This window comes from Sebastes umbrosus, chromosome 10 (genome assembly GCF_015220745.1).
Source record: "Sebastes umbrosus isolate fSebUmb1 chromosome 10, fSebUmb1.pri, whole genome shotgun sequence".
NCBI classification, from domain to species: domain Eukaryota; kingdom Metazoa; phylum Chordata; class Actinopteri; order Perciformes; family Sebastidae; genus Sebastes; species Sebastes umbrosus.
In genome coordinates, this window is record NC_051278.1 from 14,559,768 (window position 1) to 14,580,134 (window position 20,367).

Genomic DNA, 20,367 nt, shown 5'->3' on the forward strand with positions numbered 1-20,367 from the left:
TTTTTTTTTTAAAGGATTGTGATTCAATTCAGCCTCAGCCAGTTCGCCTTTTACTCTGCAGATCTTCTAACACCGCAGGTCACATGAATAATGTCCCTTATAATGATTCACATTTTCTGTTGTAGCTATTTCATGTGTCCATCCATGCATGCATTGCAGCCTCACCTGGGAATAGACTGAAATTATCACTTTCTACCAAGTTTGGTTGATATTTGTTATTAATTTTAAGCACTTTTCAGACACTATTTCACTGAGCTTGAAGGTTTGGTGACCATATCAGAGTCAGAATTGCTTGGTTTGGCCTAATCATAGGTCAAGTTATAAAAACTGGCAATAACTGAACAGATTGTACAAAAACAATATGGACACTTTTGATGAATGACACTGATAAGGCAAGTCAGGTATCCTTTATTGATTTTTTTTTTCTGACCCAATCCCAAAAGACCAGGATGTAATTAAAGAGAAGCAGAGATAGAGGGGTGTTTTTTTTTTTTTTAAAACCTTGGCACAGCTGTGGTGTGGATTATTATCTACCTTTATTTCAAGTTAAAGACACCTGAAAATCTATTTTCTCAATCAGCTTCTCGTTGTGATTGATGGGTTCCTACATGAACACAGCGTTGTCTCCAAAGTTAGGACAGTTTTTTTCAGATTTATTTTTTTTCTGAGCTGTTTTCATGGATTTGAGGTGAGAAAGGCTTAGTTGGAAAAACGAGAAGTCACAAACTTCAGTGCAACATTTTCTTTAAGCAACGTCTGAATCAGAATATGATCAATGCTTGTGGTGGTTTGGTCAGTTTCAATAAAATCTAAACCAACACCCACACAGTCCTGATGAAGCATCTTAGCTGAATTCTTTAGGGTTTTATAAATACCTAAATCTAGACTTTGAAGCTAGAGTGAAGATACTGGTATCATATGAAATTACAAAATCTAAGGAATCCATTGGTACCAACCATGTCATACTAGCTTGTCGTGAAGGAGGCTAAATAACGATCCAAACTTACGCTAAATTTTGGCGAGGAAAAACTGTCATGGCCATTTTCAAAGGGGTCCCTTGACCTCTGACCTCAAGAAATGTGAATGGAAATGGGTTCTATGGGTACCCACGAGTCTCCCCTTTACAGACATGCCCACTTTATGATAATCACATGCAGTTTGGGGCAAGTCATAGTCAAGTCAGCACACTGACACACTGACAGCTGTTGTTGCCCGTTGGGCTGCAGTTTGTCATGTTATGATTTGAGCATATTTTTTATGTTAAATGCAGTACCTGTGAGGGTTTCTGGACAATATTTGTCATTGTTTAGTGTTGTTAGTAGTCGATAATAAATATATCCATACTTTATACCATTTCACAGTTGTAAACATAAACAATGCAAATGTGTCCCATTTTATTTCCTGTTGCAGTGTAAGTTAATGACAACAACTGTCAGGAAGTAAACATGGACCCAAACTGTTGCCTAGCAACGCAATTCCGTTGAAACAGCCTATAGAACTCTTCATTGCCATTGTGTTGCTATGGCAACAGCTTTGGTCCAAGTTTACTTCCTGTCAGCTACTGCATTAACATTTAGAGTGTTTATGTTGTCAAGTTTGAAAAGGTCTACAGCCAAAATCATTTCCCAGAGGGCTTTGCAGTCTCCTCTTTCCTCCTTAGACCGTCAGTTCGGATAAGAAAGAAAACTTTTATATGAGAAAACTTTAGTCACTGTAGTGAAAAATAAAAGTTTTATGTACCAAAAACTAAAATTAGAAATTCAATAAGTAGGTCTCAATATGATGTGGTATGCTCATCAGATGGGACCAAGAGAAATCTATATAAATCCAGAGAAAAGTGCAGAGTGCTGAGTGCTGAAAAATAAAAGAGAAAAACAAATGTATACACCTGGATTTGAATAATATAACCAGAGCATAAATAGGTTTCAACAAATAAATAAAAAGTTAAATCAGCGTTGAGAACATAAACAACAACACTAGGATAGAGGAGATATCCGCAGCAGAGCTAGGATGTTAGGTTGTGTTTCAAGAAACCCTGAACATGCTATGAATAGCCTTTTCCTTTCAAATGAATAATGTGTTGCAGAGAGAGAACTGAATCATTGTAATGAGTATGAATATGACTCGAAAAAGAATTATATAATGCACAGGAAAGTAATTATCCCTAGGGCAGTAGGTTATCTCATACCGAGAATCTGTGCAGGAGCAATTTTCCAAATTGAGCAGTGAGCCCCCAAAGAGTACGCAAAATACATGAGAATAGTAATAATTTCCGATAAGATTATTTATCTACACTCACAGCATGCTGTTTTGGAGCGCTTTCATTTCTGGCATACAGTATGTTGCATGCCAGTGTTTCCCATTAAATTATTATTTTCCTCTAGAAGGGGTTGGTAAAGTCTTACTAAAATAGCATTTATGCAACACTGGAAATCTAAAATCATTACAAATGAAATGTTTACAAGCATGGCAGCAGACGCTCTGGGTGGCGTGGCCCTCTCTTCCTCTCCAGGAGAAACCCGGGTGCTCTCAGAGTCAGAAGAAATCCTCCTCAAATACCCCTCTCCATGCACAATAGATTCCACTTAAATGATTCATGTGCAGCACAGAGTAACGGGTTTAATAAAGTTATGTTCTAATTTTGAAGCTACAACGTGTCACCTATGGTTTTAGGGGGATAAAATGATTCATATGTTTATGTTCTACTCTGCTTAGAAGGTTTTTCTCACTTCATTAGAAATTCACAATGTGATCTGAAGCAGAACAAACAAAAAAATTACACTTCTTTATGTGATAAACATGGGGAGGTTTGCCTCAGAGATACTGTTTGTAGCTCTAATCAATCTGTTTTAATGTTTCACTTTACTTCTAAGGAGATGTGATAAACTATTTATCGTGCTTACTATACGATTTGAGTGGAAATTGAAACTGCATGGAGCCTCTATTTTATATGGGGATGTGTAAAATTCTAAAATGTATTGGCTGAACCCAAACATTTATCTTGTGATAGATTATACAAAATTATAGTACGAAGAGATAGATACTACTGCTGATCATAATCCTATGTAACCCCAATATTATTATTATTATTCATAACAGCTCTTCTTTTATAATTTGTATTGCTACCGTGTCATGATATATTGTATAACAATTAGGTGATTAATCTTTTCTTTTTTTTAATCTGCCATATGTACTTATTTCAATTATTCAAGATCAGATTGAACTTTAGATGTTTTAATGTTTTTGTTATCTTATTATTATTATTATTTGTATACATTTTCTTTATGCCCTGATACCCCAAAAAGTTACATCACAGCTGGCAATTAAATTAAACTTCAACAAAACAATAATACAATACTACTACTACTACTACTACTACTACTACTACTACTACTACTACTGCTGCTGCTAATAATAATAATAATAATAATAATAGTAATTATTAATAGTATTAGTATTGGTATTATTATCATATTTATTATTATATTTATAATAAAAATAATTGTTATATTTATAATAACAATATTATTATTTTATTATTGCTGTTATTGTTTTTATTATTATTATTATTATTATTATTGTTATTATTATTAGCAGCAGTAGTAGTAGTGTTTTGTCGAAGTTTAATTTTATTGCCATTTTAACCATAAAATTACAGCTGTAATGCAACTCTTTGGGGGATAAGGGCATACAATAATAATTAATAATAATACAAATAATAATAATAATAATAATAATAGTTATTATTATTATTATAATAATAATAATAGTTATTATTATTATTATTATTATTATTATTATTATTATTAGCAACAGCAGCAGCAGCAGCAGTAGTAATAGTGTTTTGTTGAAGTTTAATTTTATTGCCATTTTAACCATAAAATTACAGCTGGGATGCAACTCTTTGGGGGATAAGGGCATAAAATAATGATAATAATAATTAATTAAGTTGAGTCATATTTTACCTTTTTTTCATATTCATACATTATTGTACCTTCTATTGTTATTATCCTGTTCTGATTGGCTTAGAAGAGCGTGGAACTCCATCTCCCAGAGTGCACCGCGGCAGGCAGCTCCTCGTCCTCTCATTGGTCCGTCTCTCCTCCGGCGGAGGCAGACATGAGGCAGTGCTCTGTGAGTTAGAGCCCCGGCGGAGAGCTGCGGAGCTGAAATGAAGCGCACACACACACGGAGGAGCGACTCACAGCAGCAGGAAGAAGAGAGGCTCTGAAGGAAGACTACTGCTCCAGGCTTGAATGAAGGGCTCCGTCCAATGCGGAGGATAGCGCTCATTCTGCTGCCCTGTGCTGTCGCCGTCCTGGTGCACTTGTGGTTGGCACAACGATCCTCCTCCTCCTCCAACCCGCTGGACAACAACACCAACTCGGGTACTTTTCTTTAACCACGACCCCCCTCCTGGAGCTTCACCTCCTGGAAGCACTGCAACTTTTAACACATCCGAGCTGCAGGCTGGATAACTTTGCTTTGCTTTTTATTGTTAGTTTGTGTTGGGAACAGGTAGTTAAAGTGTGTGTTGATATGTTTTAGTGGATAATAATAATTATGATTGTAACAGTAGTGTTGGGCGTTGCTGGTGAAACAGACTGAGCTGAGCATCTCTTGTCTTCTTACAACTATACTGATCTCAGAGATGCTTTAAAAGGGACTATCATTTATTACTTATTATATATGATCAGGGCTACACTAGAGACCTGATTTTTTTTCTTCTTTTTTTTTTTTAAATCAGAGTGTTTAATAACCTTTTAAAGATGGTGTAAATTATAGGATGAGTCAAATATTAAATATATTTAATATTAAATATTAAAGGAGTCAGGATCAGGAATGGGGAAGCATTAAATCAAGCCTTAAAGTGTGATATTTACTTTTTTTCTCTCTTTTTTTCTCTCTTTTTATCTAGTTAAAGTGTGTGTTTTAGTGGATAATAATAATGTGACTGTAACAGTAGTGTTGGGCGTTGCTGGTGAAACAGACTGAAGCGAGCTGAGCATCTCTGTGTCTTGTTACAACTATACTGATCTCAGAGCTGCTTTCACTTATATGATCTACACTAAAGGGTGAACCTGCTTTTTTTTTTTTTTTTTTAATTAGAGAGTTTAATCACCTTTTTAAAGACAATCTTCATGGTGCAAATTATAGGATGAGTCAAACAAAATATAAGTTTATTATTATTATTATTATTATTATTATTATTATTATAGTCAGGATCAGGAATAGGAAGCATTAAATCAAGCCTTAAAGTGTTATTTTACTTTTTTTTGTAATCTCTTTTCATTGTCAGGTCATATTTTATCCCTATATCGTCATCACTGAATAAGAAATGGACATCCTGTTGTCTTTTTAAATATTTAACATAACTTTTAACACATCCGAGCTGCTGGCTGGATAACTTTGCTTTGCTTTTTGTTGTTAGTTTGTGTTGGAACAGGTAGTTAAAGTATGTGTTGATATGTTTTAGTGGATAATATTAATGTGATTGTAACAGTAGGGTTGGGCGTTGCTGGTGAAACAGACTGAAAGGAGCTGAGCACCTCTGTCTTGTTATACTGATCTCAGAGCTGCTTTCAAAGAGGACTATCACTTATATGATCTACACTAGAGGGTGGACCTGCTTTTTTTTTTTTAAATCAGAGTGTTTAATCACATTTTAAAGATGGAGTAAATTATAGGATGAGTCAAATATTAAATATATTTAATATTAAATATGAAAGGAGTCAGGATCAAGAATGGGGAAGCATTAAATCAAGCCTTAAAGTGTGATATTTACTTCTTTTTTTTAAATCAGAGAGTTTAATCACCTTTTAAAGACAATCTTTATGGTGTAAATTATAGGATGACTCAAACTAAATATGAAAGGAGTCAGGATGGGAAGCATAAATCAAGCCTTAAAGTGTGATATTTACTTTTTTTTATCTCTTAACATTGTCAGGTCATATTTTATCCCTATCGTCATCACTGAATAAGAAATGACATCCTGTTGTAAATATTTAACATGGCTTTTCTGTTTTCCTATACAGATGAATCACTACCTTTCTATGAAGTTTTGGTGGGAGTGCTGTCAGCGAGACACCATCATGAACTGCGACAAGCGATAAGAAAAACCTGGCTGGGCTACCTCCGAGAGCACCCTCACTTCCAGCACAGGTCTGTCTGTCTGTCTGTGTGTGTGTGTGTGTGTGTGTGTGTGTAGGGTGGAGCTCCAACTTCAGATTCATACAGTGGAAATAAAGCCTGCAGCTGTCAACAAATACAACTGACAGGCCCCCCACCAAACCCTTTTTATCTCCACCTGACCAGCGGCCAATATTGTTCTCTCTTTCATTCTTCCTTCCTTTCTTGTCCCATTTCCTCCTCATTCAGCGATCTGAGCGCGGATAAGGTGTGATGGCCTTTAAGCAACCCTCAGTAACCATGGCAACGGAGGGTGGATAGATGGACAAGCTTTAGAAATCTTACAGACGAATATTGCGCGCACACACAAAAAAAAAGACAGAAGAGAATGAAATAGTGTTTTGTGGTTTGTTTTTTAGAGTCGGGGTGAAGTTCATCGTGGGCGAACATGGGTGTCCCATTCCAGAGGAGGACAGGGAGGATCCGTACTCCTGCTCCCTCCTGAACTTCACACAGCCAGGTAAAAATCAATAATAATCAGCCTCAACCACTAACTCTGTGTGCAATCTGTTGCTTGCATGTCATCAATAAGGGATGCACCGATCCACCTTTTTCAGTCCCGATACAGATAGCGATACCTGGGCTTTGGGTATCGGCAGAGTACCGATCCGATACCAGGGTTTAATTAGAAAGCTGTGTGCCTCACTGTGTGGAAGTGACTAGGATCATTCTGTTATGTGTAAGGCAACATCAGGCTAGGGATGCACCGATTTTGGCTTCCAACAATTACATGAACATGATCGACTCGTAGAAAACTCTGTTGCCTAAATCAAGCGCTTCCTAAACTAACAGCTAGAGATTAATTATTTACATTAAATACTATATTGAATGAATATTGAATAGAATAGATCGGACCCATTGTCACCGATACCCAGTCCAGCTATTTAAGTCAGCATCGGCCCAATATCTGATCCGGTATCGGTGTGTACCTAGTCGTCGTCAATAGTGGAGCGGAGGCAGAATAACAGGAGATGAGCTGAAAAGAATGCATGTTCAGAAAAAAAGTGAAACACCTTTATTCATGTTCTCCCACAGCTCAAGGACACCATTCTTTTCCTTTTCCATACCCAAGGCCACAGCAGAAATGTCTCCCAGCTGCTGCAGCCGTAACTAGAACTACTAACACTTGAAAAGTAAAGCTATACGAAGCACTGACACGCCATAGGAAATAATTGAACAGGCTCACTGTCAGATGGAACATCCACAGTAATTATTATGTCTCTCACCTTCACAGAGCCGGTCCAATTCAGCCGTTTCACTACTTTTTCCCAGTCGGTTCAGTGTTTGCTGCCTTCCTGAAAACATAATTACTGCTCATCAGAATAGGCTTTTTCAGACGGCGGCCTTTAGGGTCACGGTGACGTTCTATTTTTCCAGCCCATTCTCTGCTCTCCACTGTGTTAATGGTTGTAAGTGTTGACGTGATTTGGTTCAGAATCGGAGGCAGGCGGCGAGATGCTCGTTGTAAATGGAAGAGAAAGAGACAACGGCTGCTTTTAAACACAGTTGGGTACCTGACTTGGGATTCAGGTCAAAGCACACGTTAAGCGGACAATTAATTGTTGTTGAAATATGTTTGTGCCACATTCATCACTGGGATTTTACTTTGGGACTACAATAAGGTGAATGCTAATTAGCTTCTCAGACGCTGTTTGAATAATTCTGTTACCAGCACAAGGTGTTTGTGCTTCGTATTGGAGAGAAGAAGTAAAAATCTTAATGATCTTGAAGGATTTTGAGACTTAAAGGTTGATATAAAGACTTTTTTACAGTGTTAATCATTTCAGCTCTAATCAAAATATTTCAACAAATCAATTAGTCATTTAAGTCATTTCTTTTAGCAAAAATGCCCAAAAAAATCACAGGTTCCAACATCTAAAATGTGAATATTAGCTGGTTTTCTTAGTCTCACTAAATTGAGTTAGGGCTGCAACTAACCATTATTTTCATTGTCGATTAATCTGTTGATTATTTTCTCGATTTATTGATTAGTTGTTTGGTCTATAAAATGTAAAAAAAAAAAGCCCAAAGTGTTTCCCAAAGCCCAAAATGACGTCCTCAAATATCTGGTTTTGTCCACAACTCAAATATATTCAGTTTTCTGTCATAGAGGAGTAAAGAAACCAGAAAATATTCACATTTAAGAAGCTGGAATCAGAGAATTTTGACTTTTTTTCTTAAGAAATGACTCAAAGCGATTAATTGATTATCAAAATAGTTGCTGATTAATCAATCAATTAATCATTGCAGCTCTACTCGAGTCAAAACATTTCAACAAATTGATTAGTCGATCGTTTTGATTGAATTTTGATAAACAAAAATGCCCCAAAAAAATCACTGGTTCCAGCTTCTAAAATGTGGATATTAGCTGGTTTTCTTAGTCTTACTAAATTGAATATATTTGGGTTTTGGGCTGTTAGTTGGACAAAACCATCTCCAGAGGAGGACAGACTTTGTTTGTTGTGTGAAGGTGAAATTGAGAATGAGGTTCACTTTTTGTTTTATTGTCTCGTCTACGTGGACACAAGGGATGTACTTTTTAGTAAAATGACCTCCATTTATGTTGATTTCTTTTGGCTGGATGACTATGAAAATCTTGAGTTGTGCTTCAGGAAGGGAACCTTTTTTGTAGCAGATCTAGGGCTGCAACTAATGAATATTTTCATTGTTGATTAATCTATCGATTATTTTCTTGATTAATCGATTAGTTGTTTGATCGATAAAATGTCAGAAAATGGTGAAAAATGTCGATCAGTGTTTCCCAAAGCCCAAGATGACGTCCTAAATGTCTTGTTTTGTTCACAACTCAAAGATATTCAGTTTACTGTCATAGAGGAGTAAAGAAACCAGAAAATATTCACATTTAAGAAGCTGGAATCAGAGAATTTGACTTTTTTTTTTCTTAAGAAATTATTCAAACAATTAATCGATTATCAAAATAGTTGCCGACTCATTTAGCAATTGACATCTGGGTTTTGGGCTGTTAGTCGGACAAAACAAGGTCCAGAGGAGGACAGACATTGTTTTGTGAAGAATGAAGGTGAAACTGAGAATGAGGTTCATTTTTTGTTTTATTGTCTTGTCTACGAGGACATAAGGGACGTACTTTTGAGTAAAATGACCTCCATTTATGTTGATTTCTTTTGGCTGGAAGTTAATGACAAACTTGAGTTGAGTATTTGCTTCTCTTGGGAGGGATTAGTGTTAAAGACCGAGCGGTAAAATAACCTGTAATTTTATAATGGAATGACAAGTTTGACCACTGCAACTGTACATCTGGTGTCTTGTAAACCCATGTGGTATGGGCATATAGTGTGCATGACACAAAAATAAAGAAAAAATCCATCAATGAAAAAATCAGTCAATCACAAGCAATTTGAAGAAGTTATTTTGAGCTCTGGGAAAATATGATGGACATTTTTTTTTTTTGTATTTCCTGACATTTTATAGATAAGAAAATAGTTGCACTTTAACCAATAATGCAACTAATTGTCAGATGCAGCCCTTGTTGTGACTTGATTTTCAATAGGACTGAACGATTTTGAAAAAATATCTTATTGCGATTATTTTGACTGATATTGCAATTACGATATGATTTGCAATATTAGAGGGAATGATAATTTATACATCATTATTCTCATTTTCTTTGAAAAACATATTAAAATGATTATGGTGGGATTGTTGCAGGGATCTGCACCAAACAAAGATGTTTTCTTAATTCTGTAGAATATGATGTGTAGGCCAGGACATCTCTGCAGCACCACAATATTTAAATTAAAATGGTATTTTGACACACATTTTGCCTTTAACAAATATTGTGCCTCCTGCGATTTGAAAATTGTCGAAGGACATATTGCGATTTTGATAAATTGTGCAGCCCTAAGTTTTACATTACGTAAGTTACTATTGTTGAACTGTAAACTATGTAGAATATTATACACCCCTAGGCATTGAAAAAAATCCCCAAAAAATAGTAAATAACTGTAAATTTTCTGTTTATTATTTATGATTTATGCCAAGTTTTATTAATTTCCCTCCAGAATAAACTGGCAATCTGATGCTGGCCAATGCCAAGAGAAGCACTGCTTTGCCTTGTTTTGATCATTGAGCACAAACTAATCATTTAGTGAGCGTAGGAATATTTAATATGTCCTCACACACTCATGCAGCTCAATTCCACTCGTTCGATGTGAGAAACATTTGGTCTGATAAAGTGCTGCTTGCTCTTTGTCTGTGATTCTTCACCTCTTATTGACTTTATTTTGGAGTGAGCAGCAGAACTTGTGTTGAATGCATATAAAGTAAAAAGCCTGCTTCCCTTTTAACAGCCTTGATCTTTTCATTGATCTCCTGGGTAATAAACTGCTCTTTTGTAATTAAGAAACCACACTCACGAGCAGAAGCTCGCTTTGAAGACAGCAGTCCCAAGAACCAGCTCCTCAAAATGCTGATGTTGTAGCTTTACCAGAGTCTGCCTTCTTCTCTGAACGCTCGCCCTCTCCCCGCATCACTTGGTCTTCATCACTGAAAAGAGACGGTCAGCATGTTGGGATTGTAATAAATTTCACGTGTGCTTGTTCAGTAATCTCTGCCATCCCTCTGTGCCAGTGGCAGGCCAGGATGCGGAGATAGAGATCGTGACGGTGTCTGATCCCTCGGTGCTCGCCCCCTCCGACGTGTCGGCCATTGCCTTGGATTTCAAGGTCCTCCACCCCGTGGTCATCACTAGGCTGGGGGTGTTTCCCAGCGGGACCCGGCCCGAGCTTCAGAGCAATGTGACGGTGAAGCTTCTCCAGCTGGACCAGGAGGTAACAGAACCTCGACCTCTGAGCATAATGTATCCCGTATGCTGCGTTTCTGTTGAGGCTGATAGATATACACAGCCTGGGGGAAGCTGGAGGACTCGGTGCTGGTACTGTTTACCGCCTCACTCAAAGACACAGACTGATTCTTCTTTTGGGTTTCTGTCTTTCAGTAGTATTCACTGTAGATTAATGTAAATTTGCCCCAAAAAATAACTATTCTTCATGAATACTTGCTGGATAAAAACTTGCTATTTCTGCAGGAGGCTGTGGTCACTGCTCGCTTCAGTGCCATCAGCACAGGGACCGAGGTGAGCGGGGTCTGGTACAAACCAGTGGAGCAGTTCATCTTGCCTAAGGTCAGTTTTCCACACATACTCAGTATTTCTAATATCTTGGCTACGACCCTGAGGTCATGAGTCGAAGTCCACCAACCGACACCCACCTCTCAGAAGAAAAGTCTCTTTGGATTTTTCATAGTAAGCTGTTGAGTTATATTTTCTACAAGTTCTATTTAATTAGAGCAGTTCTTTCAAAGAAAATTCGAGTACGAGTAGAACGGACAGTCCCATTAAAATCTACGTAGCAGGATGGTCAGAGCGGTGGTCATTTTTATGTGTACCATTTACCATTGAGACCGTTGTAGTGAGCTGACTTCTGTATAAACTAAACCCACTTACGGCAAGGTGTTGCAGTAACGGCTAAGCATAGAAAGCCAGAGTAAATTAGAAAAGTTTACATATGAATGTGTCATCCACACACTCTTGTCACAGCTTAGGAAAGCACACTGCTATCGCCAGATGCGTGACAACTTTGTCGGCTAATTTTCTGTAACTGGTGTAGCATTAAAGCATGCTGGAATTAGCAAGGTAGTTAGCTAGCTTGCTACACTGATTACAGAAAATAAGTAGAATTGTGTTGAAGAAATACTAGAATCAGCTTCAATAAAATTTAAGTTTTTAAAGTAAAATCAGAGATTTGTTTCTAAATGCATTATACAGTTAAAGGTGCTGAAAACATGTTAAAAAAACTGTGAACTATGTAGTATTGAATAGTAGAGTTAAACTTTTTTTTCTCCATTTTCGTGTTCTGTATTTTTCGGGTGGCCTGACATGACCTGAAATCGTGGCTCGATGACGCCCTGGAGCTATCCTTAGCATAACCCTTCCCCTAACACTAAATAAGCACATCGCATCAGTGGTTCTCCCACTCAGTCTTAAGTTACAACGTTTACTTACCACAGCCAGTGGTGTGCTGGCCATCTGGCACACCAGGACAAATTCCAGTGGGCTGTCAAAAAAGTTTTTACCAGCCGTCCAGCCTCGTCTGTCTCTCACCACCGGCCCTCTCTGTGTGCCTGTGCACGAGAGCGTGCTGCGTCCTGCATGCCTGTTCCGGGGTTGGGCTCACTGGCCAATCACAACCAAGTTAGTTAAACTTGTGCTTAGGTCACAGACTTCGCTGTAGCCTACTTAGTCGCTACTGTTGCGGCTGTAAAACAGTGGATAAATTGTTTTGAGCATCACAACGCCCCATGAAATGACACATTTAACTATCAGAATTTGATCGATTCGGTCCAATAACATTTGGAAAGTCTAGAAGAGCCGCATAATTTAATTATTTTTTCCCAATTCAAGTTAGTATAGGGCTAAACCGGAAGGTAGCCGGCTTAGCAGTCTCTGAACGTTCTGCATCAGTAGCGTGCAACAGCGAGATGGCCAACATGTCATATATATTGTAACTGTACACATGTAGTTAAGCCTCACCCGCGAATGTACGTGGTTTCAACACCTTTGATGGACACGCCCCCAGTGTTTCAGAGAATACTGCTTATTTTTTCTTGATTTTGAAACCTAATTTTATATACTTTTTTTTTTTTAATCCTTCAAATTTGGCTGGGTGGTTAATAACACATTTTTTTGTGGTGTGAAAAACTCATTTATTTTTGCTTTACCTGGACTTTAACTGTAGAATGTAAACTACCCCGAGGTTGCTTAAACCAATAAATGCTGAGAAACAATACAGAGGACATGATGTCAGTGTCCTCAATGGTAGCTATACGGCCCTGCACACAGTATAATGTTGCTCAGTTTAAATAGTGTTGGACACAACGACACCACGCTACATGTGCAGGTAATGAAATGTCTGTTTTTTATCCAGGGTTTTGAGGGGACACTGGTCTGGGAGAATATGGACTCTGCTGGACTGACCACAGTCAACTCCTCCTCTGTGCAGCTAAATGATGGAGGCGGCGTCCTCAAGATCTCCTCTGTACGTACCGACGGGGCATCAAAAATAAGTGTATTAAGAATATTCTCTCTCAAGTTTTAATGTGAAGGAAAGAAATTATTTTTACTGTTTTCTTGAATTGCAGATCGCAGAGGGCGTATTGCCTCATAGAAGTGCGCTTGGATTTCCCGGTTTGGCTGGAGGGTTCACATTTACTATCTATGGTTGGTCAAGCAGCAGAATTAATTCTGAGCTTTTTTATGAAAACAGTTTGATCAAAATCAAATGAGCCAACTGTTGTAAAAGGAGTCCCTATGTAAAAATTCTAAAAAACATTGTTCACTCTGGCAGGTTATGAGATCAGCTCCTTTTTCGCCTCAGGGCTCTTAAATACGTGCCAAATGGAAATAACATTTCTTTGCCGCCTCTCTACCCTGTTGTGTTGCATTATTGATTATACCTGCATGTGTTTTTGCATTTGAGTTTATCTGGGAATAGATTTGTAGCCATTTTGGGGAAAACAAAATTAAATTCACCATCGATTCTCTGAAAACACAAATAATGATCCAGCTGTCAAATGTTGTAATTTTATTTAATTACAGTGATTTAAGTTATTATCCCTCAAAAGTGCCTTAATGTGTTCAAACAATGTGACTTTTTAAATTCTAATTTTGCCTAATTTCACCTGTTTCGCCTAACTATGCCCAACCCCACCACCTGTGTCAGATGAAGACGGTCTGTCGGGGCTCCTGCGGGGCCGCCCAGCCAGGATGGAGCACCATGCCTCCAGGCTGAGGCGGGAGGATGCCGCCTTGCAGCAGGAGAGCCTCAGGCACGGCGACATGGTGTTTGTAGACGTGGTCGACACCTACAGGAACGTGCCTTCCAAACTGCTTCAGTTCTATAAATGGTATGGCAAGTGCTAATGACTCGATTCTCTGTCTCCAAATTGCCTGGGTCCTCTGAGGAAATCAGCAACCTGAAATGAAAGTGTGTCGTCGCCTCAAAGTGTCTCGCTGTTAGAATCACAATTGCAATCACTCAGTCAGGGAAAATGTACAGTTGTGAGTCATCAGGTAGCAAAATATACAGAGTGGTCTTAATCTTTGGCAGGTATATCATTTATTTGCAGGACCTGCTGCCCTTCAGTCTCGGTGGCATTTGAAAGTAAATCCTCTCTGGGATATTGCCAAAAATCAGAAGGTGGGCTTTAATTAAGGTTGCAAATTCCCTCTCTGGCAGGTCTGTGGGAAACGCTGACTTTAATCTGCTGCTGAAGACGGATGATGATTGTTACATCGACGTGGACTCGGTATTAATGAAGATTGACCATAAGGGTCTCAAGCGCAGCAATTTCTGGTGGGGGAAGTAAGTACAATGTGATCCTGTTGACGATGTATATCTTGCTGGTGATTTTAGTCCACTTGTGTTTGCACCTTATCTTCAGTGTCAGCTGAACTTTAGATGAAAGAAACAGGAATGCTCTGTCAAAATGATGATGGGTCGGGTGAAAGGAAGACAGGATGCGATGATAACGTATCTACCGTCCTGACCCAGTTTCAGGCAGAGCTGGGCAGTGGACCGCATTGGGAAGTGGCAGGAGCTGGAGTACGCCAGTCCAGCCTACCCGGCGTTTGCCTGCGGCTCAGGCTATGTGGTCTCCCGTGACTTGGTCCAGTGGCTCGCCAGTAATGCAGATAAACTGAAGGCCTACCAGGTAGAGTACCCAAGAGCAAGTGACTGTGAGGGTCTGGTGCCAGATAGTCCTGAATACAATGTGAGGACTCGGTCCTGGATGTCTTTGTCATTTAAGTCGCTGGTTGGCGTTTGATTAAGTTGAGCTTGACTCTTTGACTTTATCTTATTTTGTGCTGCACTTCTTTTAATACTATTATGTGCACTTTATGTTTATTGTTTTCCTTTGTTCTTATTATTGTTTGCCTCGTATTCATTTGTATTTTGTGCCTGTTCAGCACTTTGGCCAATTGTGGTTGTTTTTAAATGAGCTATACAAAAAAGTTTGACGTGACTTGACTTGTTACAGGGAGAAGATGTGAGCATGGGGATATGGATGGCAGCTGTTGGACCACAAAAATATCAGGTAAATAATGTAATGACGTCATCCAGATCTTCCAACTCCAATGAAGCACCATGATCACAAATGATTTGGTTGGGTACATTTTTATATGTATTTATGAAATACAATTTATCCGACTTTGTCAGGGATAGAACGATGAAGAAAACTAAGAATTGTTGTGTTTTCGTTAGCTTAGAATGACCCTTCATATCTACATAGGGAGCGGGTCGTCTCCACGGAGTCCGCCAAGTTTCTACAGTAGCCCAGAACGGACAAACCAAACACTGGCTCTAGAGAGAGCCTTTCGTGTTTTGACGTTACCTGAAGGCCACCGTAGTTCTCCAACACGCTTGTGAAACTGCGGTAACGTGAGCCGCAGACTGCAAAACTGTGGTACCGCCAGCCGCCGTTTGGCTTCCGTTGCTCCTAAAGTAGAGTTATTATGGTATGGATGGCTTCTGAGCAAGGTGAACGGCGTTACCACGATTTTATACTCAGCGGCTCACGTTAACGCAGTCTTGGAAAGGGAGGAGTGAGCGGTGGGGTACTCAGTTGGCTGCAATCTGCAACCACACCACTAGATGCTGCCATATTCTACACACTATAAAGATCTGCAGCCACAAACCAGTTATTTAGGTATTTTTGTAACTTTGGGTGGAAACCCGACTATAGAATGGTGTATGAGTGGAGCTGGCGGAGTCTGTGGAAACACTCAACACGATCTTTAAGTTAACTGGTTTAATCTTGGCAACATGGAGTGCAGTTACAGTTTGTGAAAGGTGCACATTAACACTTGAACCTGAGTAAGACCTTGACCAATGTATGGCTAATAACCAAATCAGCCTTTGCATGTTAACACAGCCACTGTCCTGCTCCTCTGCTATTGCCAGGACCCCGGCTGGCTGTGTGAGAAAGAGTGCTACCTGGACATGCTGTCGTCTCCCCAACACACCGCCGAGGAGCTGCACATCCTCTGGGACAGGAAGAGGGCCTGTGGAGACCCCTGTGGGTGTCCCTGGGGCCACTAAATCTGGCTCTCGCCACGCGGCACTGTGGGTAAAATACACTCGGCATTAGTTCAGTTACTGTGGTTTCCTTAAAACCCCAAACTGAGTCGTTTAAGAGTTTTATCAGTTGTTATTTTATGATGAAAACACGTTTGAAATGTGGCGACATCCCGTTGGAAAATAATCTTAAAAACGTTGAGATTTCATTGCAGGTTATTAACAAAATGCAGCTTCAGAATACGTTAAAAACTCATGTAGCTGTAGCATACTGTCAGCATTTGTATCATGAACTCAGTTATTAAATTGAAAATGTCTTCAGTGGAACAGACAAAAGACTGGATTAAAAGATGCTTTAGTAATGTGATGAGGACAAAAATCATGTGCGATATCAGCATGTGATGGTCATCATGTACAGAATCACTGCTGTATGACTTGAGTACTCTGTAATATTATAATTATTGGTACTCAAACTTAAACCTTTTGGTTTAAAAGGGATATTTGATGGAAGAGAAAGATGATTGCTTTACATTGCTATATTTTGTAAATTATTGTCTAAAGCTTTTCATCCTCTTTGCTATTTGTAGATTCACGACGAGCTTTCTCACAAAAACACACAGTTTGTACTGTAACTGTCATTGTGCAAATAGTGATGTGGCCTTACTGTATTTGTTAGGCATCATAGAGTGCTGCAGGAATGAGTCCTAAAACCCGGAAGTGAGCATTTTAGCACTTCAGGTTCCCTCGTCTCAAAGTCAATAGGTTTTTTGAATGCGTTTATATTTAGATGCCTGAAATAAGGTCTGTGGTTAACACAAGTTTAAGATATTTTTACGTTTTTTCCTATAATACAAAACACGTCAGTAAATATCCCACTCGTGGATTTTTAAGCCTTTATGTGTCTTAAAAAAAGTGGTTGCTAACAAGTGGCTAAATGAGACTACTAAACATCATCACGCTGAGTAATCCGACTTTACATTCTTGTTGTGTACACTCAACACTCATGCGACCGTGGTGAAGTTTATTGCCTAACATTAGCTTTTCACTTCTGGCGATTGCATTTACGCTTCAAAAATCATAAAAGTGGTGTTTATTTGTTGAGATTATCTTGCTGAACACAACGTGTAAGTATCATATACGTTTGTTTGCCACAGAGCTTATTTTCTGCAATAATCCGAAACCCAATGGAAAATTCCATTGGCTTTTTGTCAAGGGAAACAGGGCGATGCTAACTTCCAGGTTGGCCAAAAATACATCATCCCTGCAGCACTCTATACTGCACCGTATGTATGTTAACACTTGTGATATCAACACAGATTTAGTGTGTTTGCAACACAGATTTTTTGGAACTTGAACAAGCAGTCAGATTGACTGTGAAATAGACTCACTAGTTTAACACTGGTTTTATGAAACCCTCCTCACAGGTAATAAAGAACACTTAAGAGAGATGAATGACTTCCTTGTTGTTTGTTTCGGGGATGATGCACACGGTAGTAAACTCACTGATTCTGTGTTGGATCCGTGTTGAGCCCGAGGCGTTGTGTTAGCCGTTAGTGCTGCTCAGTCAGCACCACAGACGCACACATCCAGCAAACAGACTTTGCCCGTGCTGTTACAGAAGTCCGTTTCCTCAGCTTTAAAGGAATATAAAATCACTTTGATCTCTATTGGTGATTGTTTTCCTGAGCTGGACGCCGCTGGAATGATGAGCAGGGAAACCTGTGGAGTGTTTTGGCCCCAAATTGATCCGCTGTTTCATGTTAAATCAATAGAACTGAACACATCCAGCCATCAGCTCGTACACACTGAACCTTTTAAATTGTTGACATGAAGTAAATGTGTTATTTTTGATGAGCCTTCGCTGAGTACATGCTTTTAGTTGCTGCAGGGATTTGTTTGTTTGTTGAAGTATAGCCACATGATTGATGCTGAGTCACTAAAAATTAGATTGCCTCGCTGTATATTTTTGTAAATAATGAAAGATGATGCTGGATATTTTACTAATGGGGGATAATACAAGTCGTTTGTTTTATTTAGGCCTCTCCCACCTGCCAAGAAATCTATTCCTGCAATTAACCTGACATTGGAGCACACATTCCTTTTCCTGCTCCTCCTCTCCCTCCCCGTCTCAGCCTTTCGCCTCCTCTCTTTCAGTGAGCTGCATGATAACAAAGTCATATCCGCATCTGTTCCACTCTCCTACGTAGATAAGGACGGCAGTTTTCACCCCATCAGCCTCTCTCTCGCTGATTTGGCTCGAAGCCCTTCATTGTGAAGTGAGAGAGAAGTGTGGAAATAACACGCAGATGAAAAAAAAAAAAAGGAAAGCTCCATCTCATCTCTGCTCTAGCGCTTCTGTAGAAGATGAAGTTATTGAATTTGTCTGAACTTTGATGAGCGCTGTGGGGATATTGTCACTCACCGATGTAAAATGTTTAAATTATTAGCATTTTTTTATTTTCACAGATATGCTCTGAATCTTCTGCCTCCTTTGTTCTCTGGGTGTGTGTGTGAGCCCTGTTCTCGCATTCATACCCATCCAACCAGGCTATCAAATCAACCACATCATAATGACTTGAGACAAACTACAATGTTTGCCTAAAAAGTGCAGTCATGTATTCTATCATGAGTCTTCCTAGGCTTGTAATTTAGCAGTTGGCCATTTTTTATATTTTATCTCACCTTATTTCCTGCCAATATACATTATGTGGGGTATTTACATAATGTGGAGAGTACTATTCTGCTGATAAGTGCCTCATATGTTGAGGAATAAAAATTGTCCTGTTATGGCTGTCAATCGATTAAAATATTGAATCGCGATTAAACGTACGATTGTCTATTGTTAATCTCAATCAAATTAATCAAGTTTTTTTTTATCTGTTCAAAATGTACCTTAAAGGGAGATTTGTCAAGTATTTAATAGTCTAATCAACATGGGAGTGGGCAAATTTGCTTGTTTATGCAAATGTATGTAAATATTTATTATTGAAATCAATTAACAACACAAAACAATGACAAATATTTTCCAGAAACCCTCACAGGTACTGCATTTAGCATAAAAAAAATATGCTCAAATCATAACATAACATAACACAGTGTGTCAGTGTGCTGACTTGACTATGAATTGCCCCAAAACTGCATGTGATTATCATAAAGTGGGCATGTCTGTAAAGGGGAGACTTGTGGGTACCCATAGAACTCATTTTCATTCACATATCTTGAGGTCAGAGGTCAAGGGACCCCTTTGAAAATGTTGAAATGTTTTTCCTCGCCACAATTGAGCATAAATTTGAAGCGTTATTTAGTCTCCTTCCCGACAAGCTAGTATGACATGGTTTTGACTAGTTTCATATGATATCAGTATCTTCACTCTAGCTTTAAAACTGAGCCCGCTACAACCTAAAAAATTGAGTGCCGTTAAAACGTTATAACATTAACTTTGACAGCCCTAGTTCCTGTATTGGCAAGAGTTAGATGGTGTGAAATAATGTTGTGTCAAAGGGGAACACTACTCAAGAATTCCTTTGTTCTCTGAGAGATCAATATTTGTGAACATGAAGTTGCTCCCAAAGCTGGATGTGAAGCAGAACTAGAAAAAAGTATTATGACAACAAAACAGGGCGCAATGAAAAGATCTCGGCTCATCTTATTGAGCCAGAATATCTGATTCATCCTTATGTTTGATATAAATAAACCCCACACGTCTTGAATCGTCTCTGCCCCTAAGCGAGTATGTAATCTTTTCTAAGCGACGACGAGAGTACAATTCCCTGAACCACTGACTTATTTTCACTCTATTAATATTTTGCCATGAAAGTGCAATCATCCGTTTAGCCTGTGACAAGCACTGCTCGGAGAAAACAGAGGGAACTCGGGCGCTCGAGTTAATTGTATTTATAAAATCCTTTTCATCTGGAGTCTCACCTCTTCTCAAAACTCAATCTTCTTGCGCTGCAGATTGAATAGAAGAATATGTTGACATTACAAATTTAGTCTTATTTTCTTCATGTCTGGCTTTGGCAGACACGTAATTTTACTTGAGTGTTTTAGAGTGCCGGTCTCCCGC

The 20,367-nt window shown here is 38.8% G+C and overlaps 1 protein-coding gene across 1 annotated transcript; it reads left to right on the forward strand.

Moving 5' to 3' along the window:
• Window positions 1-4,109: 4,109 nt before the first annotated feature.
• On the forward strand, window positions 4,110-17,425 carry b3galnt2 (beta-1,3-N-acetylgalactosaminyltransferase 2). Its single transcript, XM_037783241.1, has 12 exons — window positions 4,110-4,388; window positions 6,036-6,162; window positions 6,549-6,649; window positions 10,798-10,997; window positions 11,255-11,350; window positions 13,152-13,262; window positions 13,366-13,444; window positions 13,947-14,130; window positions 14,463-14,588; window positions 14,778-14,937; window positions 15,265-15,321; window positions 16,188-17,425. Exons 1-12 carry the CDS (start codon window positions 4,274-4,276, stop codon window positions 16,323-16,325), a joined length of 1,494 nt encoding a protein of 497 aa, XP_037639169.1. The 5' UTR covers window positions 4,110-4,273; the 3' UTR covers window positions 16,326-17,425.
• The last annotated feature ends 2,942 nt before the right edge of the window (window positions 17,426-20,367 follow it).